Here is a 19,143-nt window from a genome sequence, read left to right as displayed (position 1 = left end):
ACCAAATGAAGCAGGGCATCTCTTTAATTTCTCCTATTTTATCTTAAAAGCTGCTGACAGTTTTATAGTCTAGTTCCAGAGTTGGTACACTGTCCCCCAGGTGGTAAATCTATCAGGCTCTGCAGAACAAGAGGCAAGTTCTCACCTCTTTGAGTAACCATTCTCAAAAAAACGATGATAGTCTTTTTTCTTTTTTTACATTTTACGTTTAAACATGATCATCCTTTGCTTTCGGGCTGTAAAAAAGACAGTGGTGGGATTTGGCAAGGTTTTTTTGAGCAAATCCTGAGTCCATGCCAATTCCTTTGATTCTAATCCAGCATAACAGGTTTCTTTGTAACTTCCCCATTCCAAATTAATGTTTTCCTTTTCCTGCAGTGAGAACCCCGATTTCCACAAACATTGATATGTTCTTGCTCATTTGGTCTCTCTTAGGAGTGAAAGTCACTCGGTCATGTCCGACTCTTTGTGACCCCATGGACTATATAGTCCATGGAATTCTCCAGGCCAAAAACTGGAGTGGGTAGCCTTTCCCTTTTCTGTGGGATCTTCCCAACCTAGGGATCGAACCCAGGTCTCCCACATTGTGAGCAGATTCTTTACCAGCTGAGCCACCAGGGAAGCTCAAGAATACTGGGGTGGGTAGCCTATCCCTTCTCCACCGGATCTCCCTGACCCAGGGATCAAACCAGAGTCTCCTGCATTGCAGGTGGATTCTTTACCTGCTGAGCTACATGGGAAGCCCGGTCTCTCTTATAGTTTATACAAAAAAGTTTTCAGAATCATTACAGAAGCACCACTACATATGCTAAGTGTAGTTTGAGTCTCTCTATTGTTATTTTTAAAATTTAGAATATCCCACTAAGGATACTAAGGTTATTCTGTTTTAAAGATATGAGAATTGATTATTTTTTTCTGTATCTTATGCTCTCCTCTGTGTCTATTGATACTCATTTTCAGGGTTTACTTTTTTCTCTGCCCTTAAATTTTAAATATGTAAAACATTTATATAGTACAGAAGTCATATTATATATAAAGGTGTACTCAAAGTCTTGTCTCCATTCCACCCTTTTTCTTGCCTTCTTCAACTTCTTCTTAGAGTAATCCTTTCTTTTTTAACATAATTTCTCATTTATTCTTCCTGTGTTACTTGTGGAAATTAGCATCCGGGGGTGTGTGTGTGTGTGTGTGTGTGTGTGTGTGTGTGTGTGTGTGTGTGTGTGTGTGTGTGTGTGTGTGTGTGTGTGTGTGTGTGTGTGTGTGTGTGTGTGTGTGTGTGTGTGTGTGTGTGTGTGTGTGTGTGTGTGTGTGTGCGCGCGCGCGCGCGTTACTCTTTTGTCTCTTGCTCTTTTCACCTAACAGTAGTATCATAGAAATGTTAATTCGTTGAGATCTTTTTGGTTGTTCTCAGGACTTTGTCGTGCTCTCTTGTGTGTTGCTGTTTAGCGCTAAATTGTGTCTGATTCCTTTGTTTCCCCATGGACTGCAGCACACCAGGCTCCTCTGTCCATGGGATTTCCCAGGCAAGAATACTAGAGTGGGTTGCCATTTCCTTCTCCAGGAGACCTTTCCGACCCAGAGATCTAACCCAAGTCTCCTGCATTGGCAGCAGATTCTTTCCCACTGAACCACCAAGGAAACCCCTATTGTGTGTACTGTAGTTCACTAACCTGTCTCCTAAGAATAGGCATTTAGATTGCTTCCTGTATTTTGCTCTTAAGAATAATGCTGCAATACATAACTTTGTGATTTTTTTTTTTTTTTTTTTTGAGATTCTTTTAAGAGTGAATTCTCAGAACCAGGGCATTTGTGATTTCTTTTTTTTTTAATCTGTTGCCAAATTACCCTCCACAGGGGTTGTCACCTTTGGCTTCCCAGGTTGGCCAGCAGAGGGCGTTGTCAATTTCCTGAATTTTTTGCCAACCTAGGTGAGATAAAATATTTTAGTGTAATTTTATTTTATTCATTTTTTAAATGGAGGCATAATTGAATTATAATATTATATTGGTTTTAAGTATGCAGCATAGGGATTTGATATTTTTGTACATTATAGTGTGATTACCAGATAAGTCTAGTTACCATCTTACCATATGAAATTATTATATTACTGACTATATTCCCTATGCTGTACATTATGTTCCCTTGACTTCCTTACTTTGTAACTGAAAGTTTGTACCTGTTAATCTCCTTCACCTTCCAGTGTGGTTTTAAATTTGCGCTTTTCATGATATAAAGTGAAGTATGTTTTCACATTCATAAGCACTATATATATATATATATATTCTGTAAATTAATTCCCTATCTTTTGCCCATTTTTTTACATTGGATTATTGTTTTTTTTTTTTTAATTTTTAAGAGCTCTTATGTATTAGGGAGATTAGCTCTTTCTGATATATTGTAATTATTTCCTCTCCTTTATCATTTGTTGCTTGACTTTGCCATGGTAGCTTCATCATATGAAAGTTTTAGTTTGTTTTTTTTTTTTTATAAAGTTGACTATCAGTTTTTAATTGCCTCTGCATTTTCACTTATAGCTTTTGCTACTTGTAGGTTATAAAGGAATTTGTTCCTGATTTCTTCTAGCAAATTCATGGTTTCATTTTTTACATTTAGATCCCTGATCCATTCAACCAGTATCATCTTCTGATGATAAACCATTCTGCTAAGTCACTTCAGTCGTGTCTGACTCTGTATGACCCTATGGACTATAGCCCACCAGGTTCCTCTGTCCGTGGGATTCTCCAAGCGTGAATACTGGAGTGGGTTGCCATGCCCTTCTCCAGGGGATCTTCCCAACCCAGGGATCTATTCCGCATCTCTTATGTCTCCTGAATTGGCAGGCGGATTCTTTACCACTAGCACCACCTGGGAAGCCCAATAAATCATTTGACTAAGGGCTGGATGGGAGAAGGCCCGGGAATCCCACTCCAGTACTCTTGCCTGGAAAATCCCATGGACAGAGGAGCCTGGTAGGCTGCGGTCCATGGGGTCGCTGAGGGTCAGACACGACTGAGCGACTTCATTTTCACTTTTCACTTTCATGCATTGGAGAAGGAAATGACAACCCACTCCAGTGTTCTTGCCTGGAGAATCCCAGGGACGGGGGAGCCTGCTGTGCTGCCGTCTCTGGGGTCGCACAGAGTCGGACACGACTGAAGCGACTTAGCAGCAGCAGCAGCAAGGGCTAGATGAAGCACAAGCTGGAATCAAGATTGCGGGGAGAAATATCAAATATCAATAACCTCAGATACACAGGTGACACCACCCTTATGGCAGAAAGCAAAAAAGAACTAAAGAGTCTCATGATGAAATTGAAAGAAGAGAGTGAATAAGTTGGCTTGAAACTCAACATTCATAAAACTAAGATCATGGCATTTGGTCCCATCACTTCATGGCAAATAGATGGGCAAACGGAAACTGTGAGAGACTTTATTTTTTTGGGCTCCAGAATCACTGCAGATGGTGATTGCAGCCATCAAATTAAAAGACACTTGCTCCTTGGAAGGAAAGTTATGACCAATCTAGATAGCATATTGAAAAGCAGAGACATTACTTTGCCAACAAAGGTCCGTCTAGTCAAAGCTGTGGTTTTTCCAGTGGTCATGTATGAATGTGAGAGTTGGACTATAAAGAAAATGGAGTGCCAAAGAATTGATGCTTTTGAACTGTGGTGTTGGAGAAAACTCTTGAGAGTCCCTTGGACAGCAAGGAGATCCAACCAGTCAATCCTAAAGGATATCAGTCCTGAATTCATTGGAAGAACTGATGTTGAAGCTGAAACTCCAATACTTTGGCCACCTGATGCAAAGAATAGACTCATTGGAAAAGACCCTGATGCTGGGAAAGATTGAAGGCGGGAGGAGAAGGGGACGACAGAGGATGAAATGGTTGGATGGCATCACTGACTCAATGGACATGAGTTTGAGTAGGATCTGGGAGTTGGTGATGGACAGGGAAGCCTGGTGTGCTGCAGTCCATGAGGTCGCAAAGAGTCAGACATGACTGAGCGACTGAACTGAATTATAAAAATGAGTTTTCCATGTGGCTGAATATTGTCCAGGTTAGATTAAATTCCTCAATATAGGCTTTCTGGATTTAGGTTATATAAAATTTTAAGCATTTTAAAAATGTCTCAGATTCACATGTCTATACCAATTCTGATAAACTTTAAAAAAAATCTTTCTCTGTTAAGTATACAATAGTTTAATATACATTTTAAAAGTTACTTATGCCATTGAGCATCTTTTCATATATTTTTTGGATGTTTGTATTTCTTCCTTTATGAATTGCCTGTTACATTCCTATACATGTTCTTAACCTAGCTTATTATTTCTTAATTTCCAAGTGTTTCTTACCTATTTGTTAACTAAGCTTGGATTAAGCTTTGATTTGGCACATTTGATACAAATATTTTTTCTATTAATTTGGATTTTGATTTTATAAATGACTTTTTAAAAAATATACATACTTGTTTTTAAATTTTACTTGAAATTATCACTGTTTTTATTCATGGCCTTTTCTTATAGGAGAAGGGGAGTAATAGTTAGAAAGACTTTTCATACTCAGGGATTATATTAACAGAAATACTTTGTCTAATTACCTAAATTTTCTTTAAACTTTCCTCCTCTTTTTTTTTTTAATATTTTTTAGAACACAGAAATCTTTACAATATTTGAAATTTGTTTTGTGTATTATAATTTTTTCCCATTTGCTTAATTATTAATCTCCACCGAAGTATGAAATATTTCCTATTTCATTCACTGAATTTTTTCACAGCTGCACTGTTTATGGACATTCTGTTCTTTTGCACTAATGAAGCCATTGGTAACTGCTAGCATCACACTCTTGTAGTTTTTTTAATAAAGATGTAACATCTGATTGTTTAAGGCCACCTTTGTAACACATATCCTTGATTTTTCTATGCTGCTGCTGCTGCTGCTGCTAAGTCGCTTCAGTCGTGTCCGACTCTGTGCGACCCCATAGATGGCAGCCCACCAGGCTTCCCCGTCCCTGGGATTCTCCAGGCAAGAACACTGGAGTGGGTTGCCTTTTCCTTCTCCAGTGCATGAAAGTGAAAAGTGAAAGTGAAGTCGCTCACTTGTGTCTGACTCTTAGCGACCCCATGGACTGGAGCCTACCAGGCTCCTCCATCCATGGGATTTTCCAGGCAGGAGTACTGGAGTGGGGTGCCATTGCCTTGTCCGGATCTTTCTATATCTCCCTTCATTTATCCTCCTCTAACAGCAGTTTTGCATAGCTTTACTTAGTTTACTTGGAGAGGGGGGGTGCTGTGCTAGGTCTTCATTGCTACACAGGCTTTTCTCTAGTTGTGAAGAGTGGGGGCTACTCTCTAGTTTTGGCAGGTGGGCATCTCATTTCAGCGGCTTCTCTTGTTGTGGGGCACAGGCTCTAGGGCGCTCTAGGAGTTGCAGCTCCCAGGCTCTAGAGCACAGGCTCAACAGTTGCGGTGCACAGGCTTTGTTGTTCGATGTACGGCATGTGGGATCGGCCCGGATCAGGAATCAAACCCGTGTCTCCTGCACTGGCAGACAGACTTCACCACTGAGCCACCAGGGAAGCCCTGCATAGCTTTATTAAAAAGAATTTTGTGCTGTGCCTCATTTACCACCTCCTCTCAGAGAAGGCAATGGCAACCCACTCCATTACTCTTGCCTGGAAAATTCCATGGACGAAGGAGCCTGGTAGGCTGCAGTCCGTGGGGTCACTAAGAGTCGGACACAACTGAGCGACTTCACTTTCACTCTTCACTTTCATGCATTGGAGAAGGAAATGGCAACCCACTCCAGTGTTCTTGCCTTGAGAATCCCAGGGACGGGGGAGCCTGGTGGGCTGCTGTCTATGGGGTCGCAAAGAGTTGGACACGACTGAAGTGACTTAGCAGCAGCAGCAGCAGCTCTAATAAAAGCACTGCACACGGGATTTTGGATCGATGTGTAGTATATTTATAGATTAAATTGGGGAGCATTTACATTTTTGCAGTATTGATTCTTTCCCTTCACTCATTCCTTCAGCAGTATTTCCTGCAATTACTATAGGCCAGACACTGTGCTAGATATGTTTCAGATTTTGTTGATATTGTTAATGATGTTTAAAAATAATTTTTAGAAGAGTTCTTCCTACCTGAATTTAGGAATGCCCTGGATTTTTTCATTTTGTAATTGATCACCACCATGAATTCTTTACCTTTTTCTAGTCGTTGTTTGGTTGATCCTTTTAACTTTGCCAAATAGACTATTTTTAACCTGCAAATAATGATAATTTCATTTCCTTCTTTCCAGCCCTTATGTATTTCTTTTAACTTGTCGTATTGCATTGGTTAGAACTCTAGACCAAAGTTAAATAATATTGCCGTTAAGGCCAGCACTGACCCATTCTGAGTTTTCTTTCCTTGTTTTTGTCATGTTTTTAATTAATTTCCCCTGTGTTGTATTAATCATATGTTTATTCTATTTTTAGTTGTTAATACCCCTCATAACTTTAGTTATTAATACTATTAGCTGTATTATTAGATCTTCTAACATCAAAGTATTTTTAAATTGCTCAGATAAATTCTGCTTGGTGATGGCATGCTGTCATTTTTAATGTAATTCTGAATTTGCTTTGCTAATATTTTTTAAAGGCTTTACATTTATAATCCTTGGGGGAGATTGGCAAGTGGCTTATTTTTTTTCTCTTATCTCCTGTCAGTGTTGGTTACCAATGTTGTGTTAGCCTAAAGTATGAATTAGGCTTTCATCCTTTTCTGTGCTTTGGAAAGCTTCTGTTAAATTCTCATAACAGAATTTTTTTTCCTGAAAATAATAGTTTTCTTATAAAATATTAAGAAATCCTGCTACTTAGAGATAACCACCCTTGATGTTTTGATGTCGTTAGTTCCTGGGTTGTTTTTTTCTCTCTGTGAGTGACATTGCATTTTATGACTTGATTTCTTTTTCTTTTAATAAATTACGATGGATATCTTTCTATGTTAACAAATTTAGATGTCATTCATACTTTTTAATGACTACATTCTTTTTCATCTGTTAAATGCTTTTGATCTTTAATTTTTTAGACTCTCAGACCTGGTGTGTGTGTGTGTGTGTGTTCATTATTCTTTTGTTTGTCTGTTTTGCTCTTTATTTCTTGAATGAGGAAAGATCTGCCTTCCTTGGCGTTTCCCCATAGACGTTGTGGGTGGTTTTTCTGTGGTTCCCAGAGGTATTAGAACAGTTACGGTTAGGTTTTTCTTGGCTGCTGACACCTTTGAGGGTTGCTTGATGCATGTCGTGCTTGGCCAGCCTCTGCTGTTCTGCTGTGTTTTCCTTGTGTGACCCCCACTAATCTAAGGAGAGAGCCCCTGCCTCACTGCAGTTGTATAAGTGTTCCCTTTTAACAAGGTAGCAAATGAAACTTGGGACAGTCTTGTCTTTCTCAACATACCTCCAATTATATCCATGGTTGATTTTATTTTTCATATTTTTAAATTCCTGAGAGGCTGTCTACCATCCTTTAAGGCAGCACTTAGAGTCACAAACAAAACTTGACTCTGGGTTTGTAAATTAGAGAAAATTTACACACTCCTGGAAAAAAGAGTCATATGTGGTTAACATTCCTCTTTAAAGAAAGGCCACGCTGCTATAAAACTTTGAATGGGTTGTAAGGATACCAGTGTGTTTAGGGAAGACTGTCCAGGATGGCCATGGGACTTGACATCTTGCTCTTTGCAGTGTGGGTGAGGGAACTGTGGGGTTTTTGCTGGTGAACAAAGATGAGGTACATGCAATTTCCTATGTGGCTCCTGATAGACAAATAGGATCAGAAGGTAGATGTTCAAGGGCCAGAATTCAGCTGACTGTGAGAGCAAAGTCAGGGTTCATAGATGGACCGACTTACCACCTGGTCAGGTCATAGGATTGGGTATAAGTGTTAGATGGGTGGCTGGCCCAGGCAACCATTAAGATTCCATACAATCTTGAGGTTATCATTGGGAGGCTTGATGTCTCTTCCAGCCTTCCCCTGATGGAATCAGTTTGTAAAGCAGCATTTACATGATATTTTTAGGAGATTCCACACCTCTGGACTAGCATACTTAGGCTGTGTTCTTTTCTTTTCAGCTTACCGTGACAATCAGAGCTTTGTTGCAGAAACTGAAGGAAAAGATCGCCCTTTTGAAGGACTTATTGCTAAGAGCTGTGGCAACACATCAGATGTATCCATGTAAACATTTCCACCTCTTGCTAGAGTGGGAGGACAAGCAGTCTTATTTTAAGAAAGGAAGGAATCTGGGCCACCCAGATTTTTTCCACAGCTTGAGGAAGACCTGGTTTCCAAAATATTGCCTATAATCTCGATTTCTATTTTAAGGTCCGTTATATGTTTTACAGTGAATATGCTGGCGAAGCAAGACGCACAGCAAGAGCTTACTTAGTTGGGTGTAACCTTGACCGTGCAGGCAGCTCATGTTTTCTGTTAGCGCTGTGTTTACACCGAGCCCCGCGTTGCTACCTGTCTAGACTGCGGTGAAAGCAGTCCAGCAGCAGAACTTCGATGATGCTCTTGAGCCATGATTCTGCTCAATGCAGTTCCCAGAGTTTTGAACAATTCCTTTTCTCTTCCAAGAGACCCGTACCAGTAGAAACCGTACTTTTTTCCTCCCCGATTATGTAGGTTATTGAGATGTGACTTCTTCACCTTATGGTTCTTGAAGTGACAGTACCCCTGGTTTGGGAGGTTTTTTAGGTGGGGTATAAAAGCATCTGCCTCCAATGGGGGAGACCTGGATTCGATCCCTGGGTTGGGAAGATCCCCTGGAGAAGGAAATGGTAACCCACTCCAGTATTCTTGCCTGGGGAATCCCATGGACGGAGAAGCCTGGTAGGCTACAGTCCATGGGGTCGCAAAGAGTTGGACACGACTGAGCGACTTCACTCACTCACTTCACTCATAGGAGGCACCTGTGTGAAGTCAGTTGTGACATCACCTCTACTTCCTACCAACGATGTCAACTATTAAAATCTTTTTATTTTTTTAGAAATTCATGATCTGATCAATTTGGGAAAATATATGTGATCTGTTACATAAAACTAATCCCTTAAATCTGAGTTTACAACTGACCTCAAACTGGGCCTCTCTTACCATCCCTTTCCTTTATCCATGGTTCATACCAAAAACCCAGACTTTGGTATCTCAGGAAATGGATTGTTACTGCCGAATTTTAAGCATGGTGAAAATGTAGCTTTTTAGATAAAACAATAGAAGATGTGAAAATGTATTTTCTCCAAGTATCATCCTTATATGTCACCAGAGAGGTTGGTTTAGATAGTTGCATGATTTCTAGTATTCAGTTATTTACCCAGTAAGTTTCAAATAAAAGTTTAATTTCAGTGAACAATTGAGGCCTTATTTTTAACACAATTAGGGCATTCTGATATGTTCAGTTTGTAACTTTACCCTCCGTCTGGTATGGTTTGTTACTGCCCAATTAGTTTATTATGTAAGGAATTTTTATTTTATCAAAATCCACAAGTTTTAATATATTGACCTCAAGTTAGCAGAGCTGTTTTCTCTACCAAGTGCTTGGAAGTCTGCACATGGGCTCGAGGTGTGCAAACTCATTTTAGTATTAACCTAAATTGTATATTAGAAACATAGCTAAATATTGTTTCCTGATTTAATATTAATAACTGTATTTGCTAATAGGTAACTGATTATTACTCATCTTATAATGTGTGCATGTGTGCTAAGTCGCTTCAGTTGTGTCCAAATCTGTGCAACCCTGTGAACTGTAGCTCGCCAGGCTCCTCTGTCTATGGGAATTCTCCAGGCAAGAATACTGGAGTGGGTTGCCATGCTCTCCTCCAGGGGATCTTCCAACTCAGGGATCGAACCTGTGTCTCTGATATCTCTTGGATTGCAGGTAGATTCTTTACCACTAGTGCCACCTGGGAAACCCCCAGACATAGCACATCTTATAATATTTATGTGCTAAACCTATGGTGCAAGAAGATATAAATTAATAACTTTTACTTCTATTAATAATTTCTGCTAGTTATTAATTATAAGGCGTACCAAGCATGGTGCAATAATAATTGACTTTGTTCTTCTAAATGCTTGCAGTCTAACCACATTTTGAAATCTTGTGGCATCTGGTTTCGTGGCGATCTCAGAGTTTGCTGAATTAAGCACCAGACATTTAAAAACACCAAACCAAAAAAAAATAAATAAATAAAAAATAAATAAATAAAAACACCAAACCGAGTTATTAAATATATTATGAAAGTATTTAAGGACCATCATGTGAATAATTTAGACTTTCCTAGGAGAAATCAAGCACTCAACTGGAATATAACAACTTTCTTGAAGATTCTGTTTTGTTTTTAAATAAAATAATAGAGCCTCTTTCTACTGGAACGGCAACCACAGCTAGGGATGGAATTTAGAGAATCGCCCTATGGGAAAGTGAAAGTGTTAGTCACTCAGTCCTGTCCCACTCTTAGCGACCCCATGGACTGTAGTCCGCCAGGCTAATCTGCCCGTGGAATTCTCCAGGCAAGAATACTAGAGTCGGTTGCTGTTTCCTTCTCCAGGGGACCTTTCCAACCCGCGTCTCCTGCACTGCAGGCAGAGTCTTTACTATCTGAGCCACCAGGGGGCGCTCATTAACCTCTGGATTTTTCAGGGAGACGGTTTCTTAGACCGGGAAGAAGGAGGTAGCTTCTGTATTACTCAGGCCTCTATTTAATTAGTCTTGTTTCTTACATCTTCCCTCTCCCTGACCTTCCTCTTCCCAAACATTTAAGATAATTCTGTGGTGGTTATCTGAGATAATTCTAGGGCAGTTATCATCCAGATTTAAGATGTATCATATAGCAACTTGTCAGGCCTGGTAGGCTCGTATTATTAGACTGTTTGGGTGGGTTCTTTCCCTTCTTTACAAAAAAGGTACTGAGGCCAAGGCCAGCTTGTGCCTCAAGTCACTAATGTAAATTAATAACTTTTACTTTCAGCATTCCAGCAGAGGAATTTTCTTCACACCCAGGAGGAGAATCTTTAAGAGCTTAAGTAACTTGCCTAAGTCCCCGCCGCTGAGAAATGGAAAGCCAAGATTCCAATGCAGGGCTGTCTGGACCCAAAGCCAGTTGTTTAAAAGCTGAATTCTACTTTAGTGATAGAATACAGTCCACCGTCACATGACCTGTCTTCAGCGAGAATTCCCTATTACTTGGCGTGTTGCTGTAATGCCAAGACAAATCTTGTTTATAATGCAAATCCTCAAGACCCTTCTTAATCATCAGAAAGATTAAACAGTCTTCACTGTGGTTTATTAGGTATACTTTATGATGTTGTAATTCTTAGAAAAATGTGTGTCCATAAATCGCCAAGAGAGTGACTTTTTAATCCTTTTTCTTGAGGCATAATTAATGTGGGGTGACTTTTTTAATGTGAATATTTGGAAACCACATTTCCTTACTGTGTCGGGCAGTCGAGAGTTTCTGGTACCTGACTTAAGAAATTTATGCCTCTCTGCATTCGTGAAGTTTTCCAAGGAACACTAGGAGTTGCCAGAAAGATAAGTCCTATGAAAATGCCTTCCAAACAATTAAATTCTGGGATGTTAGGCATAAGATGTTACTGCTCTTTCCTGAAAAAGTATTTTTCTCTGGCAAGAATAAATGTGAAATTAAAATGAAAGTGGCGTGCTTTTGAATCGGTTAGCTTGCAATTCATAATCCAAAGTCCTGCAGCCAGAGTGAAAATTGCTGAAAAGCATTAACTTCTATTCACAGTGCTTCTTGGAGATGGTGATTATAATGGTCTCACCAGTTGGGAAAAGCTATGTGCAACAGGAGGTCGCATAGGAAATTTCAGGTAGCACTAAGGTTATTCTTAGAATTAGTTTTACATGAAGCTTGTCTTTTTGTTGGGTTTTTCAAAGGCAGCACTTTTAGTACTTTGAAAAGAATTTTTGAAAATCACTTTACAAAGGACTTCAGTATCAAAAGCTATTTTGGTCTCTTGTGAGAAGTCCTAGAGAACTAATTTTTAAGAATCGATAAATAAGGGGACTTTCCTGGCAGTCCAGTGGTAAAGATTTTGTCTTCTAATAGTGGGGATGCAGGTTCAAACCCTAAGATCCCACATGCCTTGCAGCCAATAAAGGCAAAAAGATGGTCCACATAGAAAAAATAATCTTAAAAACAACAAAAAAGGATACATAACCCTGTTCCACTTTGTTTTTTGGGGGAAGAAAGATGAGTAGACAGGTAGCTGGCTGGAGAGATCCCCGTGTAACAAACCTGGATACAAGGATACATGTATGTGTGGAGGAGCTCAGTGGATAGGTGTTAAGAATAGCCCCTGGGTGCCCCAGTAGTGGGGACGTGGTTCTAAAACACTGCACCTGGCCATGACAGTTTTCACTGGTGTCTGCTATTGTGAGAAAACTAAGGACAAGGTCATTTTTATTTCAGTAGGAATTTTCTGATTTATAGTCTGTGTCATGGTTCTCTCTGGTTTCGAGTGTTAACATCTTGCTTTTTCGCCATGGTAGTGAAAGCAGATGAGAGTTTTGTCTGTTGTGGTTTTTGGAATGTCCACGTAGATGGCAACGTGTACAATTGGTCTCTATAAATCCCCCCTCCCCACACCCACAGTTTGTTTGGAAATACTTCTGCTCCATGAAACCCCTAAGTCTGGGCACTGTTGGAACACTGCGAACAACACTGGCTCGGTGGCAAACAACTGAGGCAGAAGGCCAGCTCCACCACTGCCTCAAGGCCAGAGAGCAACGTGGCCTTTCCTGACCTCAGTTTTATCTACAGAGTAGGAATAATCAGACTTGCTTTGCAGGCTGTTGTGAAAGTTGAAGAAAATGCTCTATTTAAAGCATCTCACAGGACAAGTTCCCCCATAGTCATTGGTGTTGAATAAAAGTTTTCAACTCTTCGAGGGCAAGTTACTTAACTTCGTTGTGCCTTGTTTTCTTAACTTGTGAGAAAAGGATAAAGTACATCCAGCTTATAGCATTGTTGGGAGGATTAATTATATGCATAGAAGGTGCTTTGCATAAAGCAAGCCCTCCTCGAGGATTACCTGCTGCTTACCATTTTATCACTGTTAAAATTACAGCTAATGTGGAGGATTTACAGGTACCCTTTTATGGAGTTTATAACACATAAGGAGGGTACATCCAGGCATGGAGATAATGATAGTATTAAAATACTACTTGCAAAATGGGATCAGTGCTTTGAGGAAGGTTGGCACCTGGGGCTGGTCGGTAATAGACACTCAGTAGAGTTTGTTAACTTTGGAGGATCTTCCTGTCCCAGGGATTGAACTCAGGTCTCCTGCATTACGGGCAGATTCCTTACCTTCTGAGCCACCAGGGACTCCCCCTAAAAGCAAATAATAAATAAAAATGAAAGAGTTGAAGTGCTATGTGAGCCAGAAAAATCTCTGGCCTCTGGGACCTTAAACTGTCTCTGTGCAATTCTTCTTGTGGTTCTGGAAGTAATTATCCTTCTCCACAGCAATTAATTTGCACGGAAGACTTACTTAAATTCTTATGCCTTCTACCAATAAGGAGAAACTCCAGGAGCTGGAAGTGGGGGAGGGAATGGGGTGTTCCCTGGGTTCAGCCCCATCTTCACCCCTCTCCATCCTAGATTGGAAGTGCTTCCCAGGTTATAGCAGAGAAGCTGGACTCTGAAGTACAGTGATGCAAAATCAGGATCTAGTTTTATTTGCAACCTTGCATGAACTGGTTATAATTACATGTAAATTCAGTCTGGCCAAAGACAGAGTACTATGGTGGTTAGATCTTCTGTTTCCCTGTCTGTTCTCTGATCTTCCTCCTTGGTTATTCACCAGGTTGATGGAAGAGAAGGTCCCAGCACTGGCCTCATGACCATCTGCCCTGTTTTCTGCTTATCCTTCCTTACCCTGTACTCGGTCCCCCCAGCTACTATGAGCCTACATCCATGGAGTGTCATTACCTTCTAGGTGGTTCTCTGACCTCTTGTTAGCAGCAACTTCTATTATAGTAAGTGTGCCATGCAGAAGGGCTATGCATCTTTTTATTCTCTTCAGCTCCCTCTATCCCCCATTTCCTTATGCTCTGTTCACTCAATAGATTAAAATAAAAACAAAACCAGGAGGTAGAGTGAGTGTTCCTGATTGGTTACTTTTCCCGGTGTTCCAGATTTACAGGGGATCTCTGGAATATTCTGAATTAATATTATCAGTATTGTTATTAACAGGATGCTAAGAAGTGGCAAAGTTAAGTGAGCAGTACTGGGGGCCTCAGGGTAGAGAAGCCGCACTCGAGGTGGCGAAAAAGAGCTGGGCTCTCACCCACTGTTGCCATGGTTTCTGGTCTGGTGAACAGGAGATTCAACTTACCTGTCCCAGCATCAACTGTCTGTGATTCTGTTCTCCAGTTACCCCTCCTCTTCAAAACATAATCACCAAGTTTTACTGCTCTTAGAATTGATGTCCTTTGTTGGTTAATAGTTTAAATTCAGTGTCTGCTAAATTTTAAAACTTGCCTTTACTTTTTCTATAAAAGGTACTTTCCACCTGTCAATTTCCTTTTTTTTCAATATCATTTGGCTCTGTTGGATCTTAGTTGGGGTCCATGGACTCAGCACACAGGCTTCAGTAGTTTCAGCATGTGGGATCTTAATTCCCCAACCAGGGCTCAAACCTGAATCCCCTGCATTGCGAGGCAGATTCTCAGCCACACGAATCACGAGGGAAGTCCCTCTACCCATACATTTTCTGTTGTTAATTGTTTACTCTTCTCTCACTTCCGCATCCCCATCCTGTTCTAGCTCATTCTTCCACAGTTAACAGTGTTGGTGGTTGGTTCCTATTATCACAGACTTTTCTAGGCATGAACAGATATGTGTACATGTAAGTATAAAATGCTTTTGACTACAGAAGGATCATATGTTTCGTTCTGAAACTTTTTGTTAGCATTTAATAGAGTCAAACAGTCCAAAACAATACCCAGTAGATAGGAAGTCTCCCTTACACCCTGAGTCCCCGGTTCCCTTTCCTTAGAGGCAATTGTTTCTATATCCTTTGAGAAATTTTCTGTGTATATACCAACATATGTATTTAATGCACGCAGTGGGAGCATACTATTCACTATTTAGCTCTTTGCTGTTTTTTGTTTTTGTTTAACACTTTATTTTGGAGATTGTTCCATATCAAATAATTTATGTAGCACTTAGTAAGTGCTCATAAATGTTAATTTTCATTATCATTGATACATACAGGGCTTTCCTATTCTCTCTGTTTTGGGGGAAGGGGGCTACAAAACATGCCATTGCCGAGATGCGCTATTTCCTTATTGACAAACCTTAGAATGTTTCCAGTATTTGGCTGTTATAAATAATGCTGCACTGAACATCTTTTTTTTTTTGGCTGCACTAAGTGGTGGCTTGTGGGATCTTAGTTCCCCAACCAGGGGTTGAACCCAGACCTTGGGCACTGAAAGTGCGGAGTCCTAGCCACTGGACCACTAGGGAATTCCCTGCTCCTGCATCTTTGTATAGTCTTGTGAATGTATCTGTAGGAGAAATTCCTGTTAAAAGAATGTGCCTTTTAAATTCTGTTGGGTATGTAGAAGACAGTCGGGCAACTGGTTGAACCCATCTCCATTCCCACCTAGGATGTCTGAGAGTGCTTGGTTCCTCAGCCCTTTCCAGAGCCTTCTGTCACGGTTTCTTATCTGGCTGGCAAAAACGACAGTATGTTTCAATTTGTATTTCTTTCACTAATGTAAAGCTGCATTTTTTTTCAGTTTATTAGCATAATTCTTGTTTTTTTTCCAATGCCCTGTTATATCCTTTGCCGTTTTAAAATTTGTCACTGTTAATTTGCCACTTGTACTTTTATTTTGCAGATAGTTACAATTTTTATCCAGATTTATAGTTTCCTTCATGACCTCTGGGTTGACAATCTCGACTAGGAAGATTTTCCTTACTCTAGAGTATTAGAAAGTTCTCCAAAGGCGTTTTCTAATGATACTTCTGTAATTTTATTTCTTATGTTTAAACCCCTGAGCCAGTCAGATCTGTAATCTGCTTAATTGTAATATTGGATTATCGTTGAGTTTATGCTCACTTGGAGGATTGGATAACTGAAATCCCAGCAAAACCACAGGTTGCCAGAGTAGGTTGAGCATAGAATGGAAGACAAGGCTAATCAGCACTGTGATATAATTAGTAATTTCCACAATTAAAATTCCTGTTTTGTCCTGTATAATTTATGTCATAGCTTCTGTCCCTTCTCCTCCCCACCCCTCCTTCCATTCTCACGGGCCGCTTCTGCTTTATTGACAATTTACCACTGATTTGAAGCACACTGTATTTATTTTTGGTGTTGCACTGATCAGAAGGCTAATATTCGGCCCTTTTATTAGTACAGAGGAAGGACTTGCTCACTGTTTCTTGGTTACAGTTGCTGCTTCACTGTTTCCAAGATGGGTTCTTAGTGACCGTAGTCAAGTAGGAGATGGAAAAGCCATAGTAGTCATTTTTCTCAGGAAATCGGGGCATTCTGGAATGTTGAGAGAATGTATCCATTATTATTTTATAAATGTCCAGAGTCAATAACACTGCTTAGTTACATTGGTTTAGGGGGGATTTATGATTTTTCTAGCTAATATCTGTTACCGGGGAACATTTTTTTATGGGCTTATTTGCTTTTTTTGCTAGCTATCCAGCTCTTTCTATTCAAAATTATCAACAAAAGTAGATTCACTGGGCCGTGGTTTTCCCACCCAGGGAAAACTAGTATATTCTGCCAAGTTCTCAAACTTTTGGGGCCTAAATGCAGGATTTAATATCCCTCTCGAAAGGAGAAGTGTCTATAAATCCATAAATCCAAAGCAGTAGTCCCATTCTTTAACCGGAACTGGGAAAACCATGGCCATGAGTTGTGTTGGAAAAGGTATGAGAGATTACCTGGGGGACATCTGAAGAAACAGATCCAAAACACTGAAGTAATTGGTCACGACCATGGATACTGATCAAAACAGAACTAGTAGGCTTTTGGACCCCTAGTCTAGCACAGATCATAGATTAACACATTAGAATATGGTTATTTCTTTGTAATTTTGTTTAGAATTATTGAAGATCATGCAACGTATTTAGTGAGCTGATGGTAACAGTTTTTTTTTTAGAGCAAATCTGTATAAAGTAGCACTTTACAACATATATTGTAGGTGCATTAATAGGTGTTAATAATATGAAAGAAGGCAACAAAACTTTTTTTTTTCTTTTTTTCCTTTTTAACAGAGTATCTTAGGTATTAATGTCTAGGAAAAACCCTTGACCACTGTGACCAGCACTCAGAACTTAAGGATTCCCTGAGCCACAGTGTGCTGTAGAGAAGAACATTTCAGCATTGGCCACTGGGAGGAAAATCGTTTTTACCAACTGTATTTCTCAGTGAATGATCTCACATGGTGGGTCTGGTTCAGTGTTTGTAAGTCCTCTGCGATGGTTCTGTCCAGGTCCTTTACTGTAAGGGTCAGTGAAGGCTGAGATCAGAGCAGGAGAGCGCTGGCTCAGGACTCTTCGGGGTAGGGTTGATTCAAGTCTGGAACAGTCCCCTCTGACTTGGAGAGCTCGGTTAATAATGTAATAGATCAAATGAGGTAATTCACCTACTCTTGGACCTTAACGAGTCGCCTGCAGAACACAGCTCGAAGGAGACCGAAGACAGAACCTCTTGGATGATCTTGTAACTCGAGAGAGACTACTTCTGGCCTCCTTTAAGAACGAGGGTGCAGAACCCGATCTTATCAGGTATGATGCTTTCCTTTACAGGGATTAAGCAGTGGGCGAAACTTACTTGCAGTGGTTACAGTTGTTTCCCGAAGGGCTTAATTTCTTTATCTGGTAAAATACATCCTGTCTGTTCATTTGTAGTGCTTGACTGTCATTTTCTGTTCAGCATGGTTTTCATTAAGTTTCTGCGTTTGAGTAAACCAGGCACATTCAGCTGAATCCCATTTTGGAAGATGGTTATTTGGATAGAATACAGACGAAGTCAGAAAATGTCTCTTCATTCCCTGGTTGAACTTTTGCTGTGTTAGCTGCCTTTTAAACTCTGGACGTCATGTTTTTATCTGTGTTGGAAAATGATATGTTTTTTTTTTTAATTGACTTGTAGAAATGTGTCCTAAAGACTGTGTAGTCTATGGCTTACAGGACTAGAGGAGTTGGGGCCCTTGGTTTCTTCTCTGATCTTTGCCAGAGCATGATTCACACTTGACGGAGTTTGTCGGCTGCTCTGCACACAACTCCGGTGGAAGACTCAGACAGAGGAGGGGTCCAGCTTTCCGGATTGAGGTTAATAAAGTATAAACTGTGATATCTTTAGAACTGGCCTCCCCGGCTGCCTCTAGAACCCCCTTCACCACATTAAGGGACCCAGCACAAATGAGATCAGGATGAAACCTGCCTCTCCCCTCCTTCCCCACGAGGGATGGGGTCTTCACAGTGGGGGCGGCAGCTTGTTCCTGGTTAGGAATAATATGGCTTCCCAAGGGCAATGGTTTGTTTTTTTATTTAAATGGGGTGGGGTGGGGCGTGGAGGGCGTGGTCCTAGAGTGGTCCCAGGTGACTCTGGTCTGCAGTCAGAGGCTGGAGAATCACTGCCAGAGGGTGACCGAAAGAGGATGGAGCAGCAGCTTGTCCATTCCAGTCTTCTCAGGAGCTTGGGATTTAAGGTTTGTAGAGAGGAAGTGATGAAATTCCAGGAAGCTAGAGGAAATCTTAGAGTTGTTTCTTTGACCTAAAGGCCTAAAGTCAGGGAAGGAGGAGTTGGGTGCTGGGCAGGGTTTGTAAATGGACGGGGAGGCCTCCAGTGAGCGGGGCTGATCCATCATGGTGCCTGAGCCTTCTCGGGCGGATGCAGGAGTAGAAGTTTGAGGATGAAAGCTCAACCCTCAAACATTCAGGGTTGGTGAAAAAGAACCCGTGAGTGAGGAGGTCTTGCAAGGTGAGGAGAGAGTGCTGTCTGCGGGCATGGGCCTTTACCTTGAAGTTCAGAAACGAACTCAAAGTACCATGGCGAGGGAGGAAGTTTCCTGGGTGAGGAAGGGCCCGGTAGAGAGGGGTGATGGTG

At 40.7% G+C, this 19,143-nt stretch overlaps 1 protein-coding gene across 9 annotated transcripts in view; it reads left to right on the top strand.

Annotated features, from left to right (window-relative positions):
• Positions 1 to 19,143, top strand: part of STX8 (syntaxin 8) — a 208,645-nt gene that overhangs the window by 10,393 nt on the left and 179,109 nt on the right. For 5 of the 9 annotated variants that reach the window (XM_027518816.1, XM_027518817.1, XM_027518815.1 and 2 more), the window contains exons 3-4: positions 8,115 to 8,209; positions 17,709 to 17,819. The exons of the other annotated variants lie outside the window; for them this stretch is intronic. In XM_027518816.1, coding sequence (XP_027374617.1) covers positions 8,115 to 8,209; positions 17,709 to 17,819 — 206 coding nt within the window. The remainder of the gene's footprint in view (positions 1 to 8,114; positions 8,210 to 17,708; positions 17,820 to 19,143) is intronic. 9 annotated transcript variants of the gene reach the window in all.

This window comes from Bos indicus x Bos taurus, chromosome 19 (genome assembly GCF_003369695.1).
Source record: "Bos indicus x Bos taurus breed Angus x Brahman F1 hybrid chromosome 19, Bos_hybrid_MaternalHap_v2.0, whole genome shotgun sequence".
NCBI classification, from domain to species: Eukaryota; Metazoa; Chordata; class Mammalia; order Artiodactyla; family Bovidae; genus Bos; species Bos indicus x Bos taurus.
The sequence above is the reverse complement of the archived record's forward strand: the minus strand, read 5'-3'. Positions and strand labels throughout refer to the sequence as shown.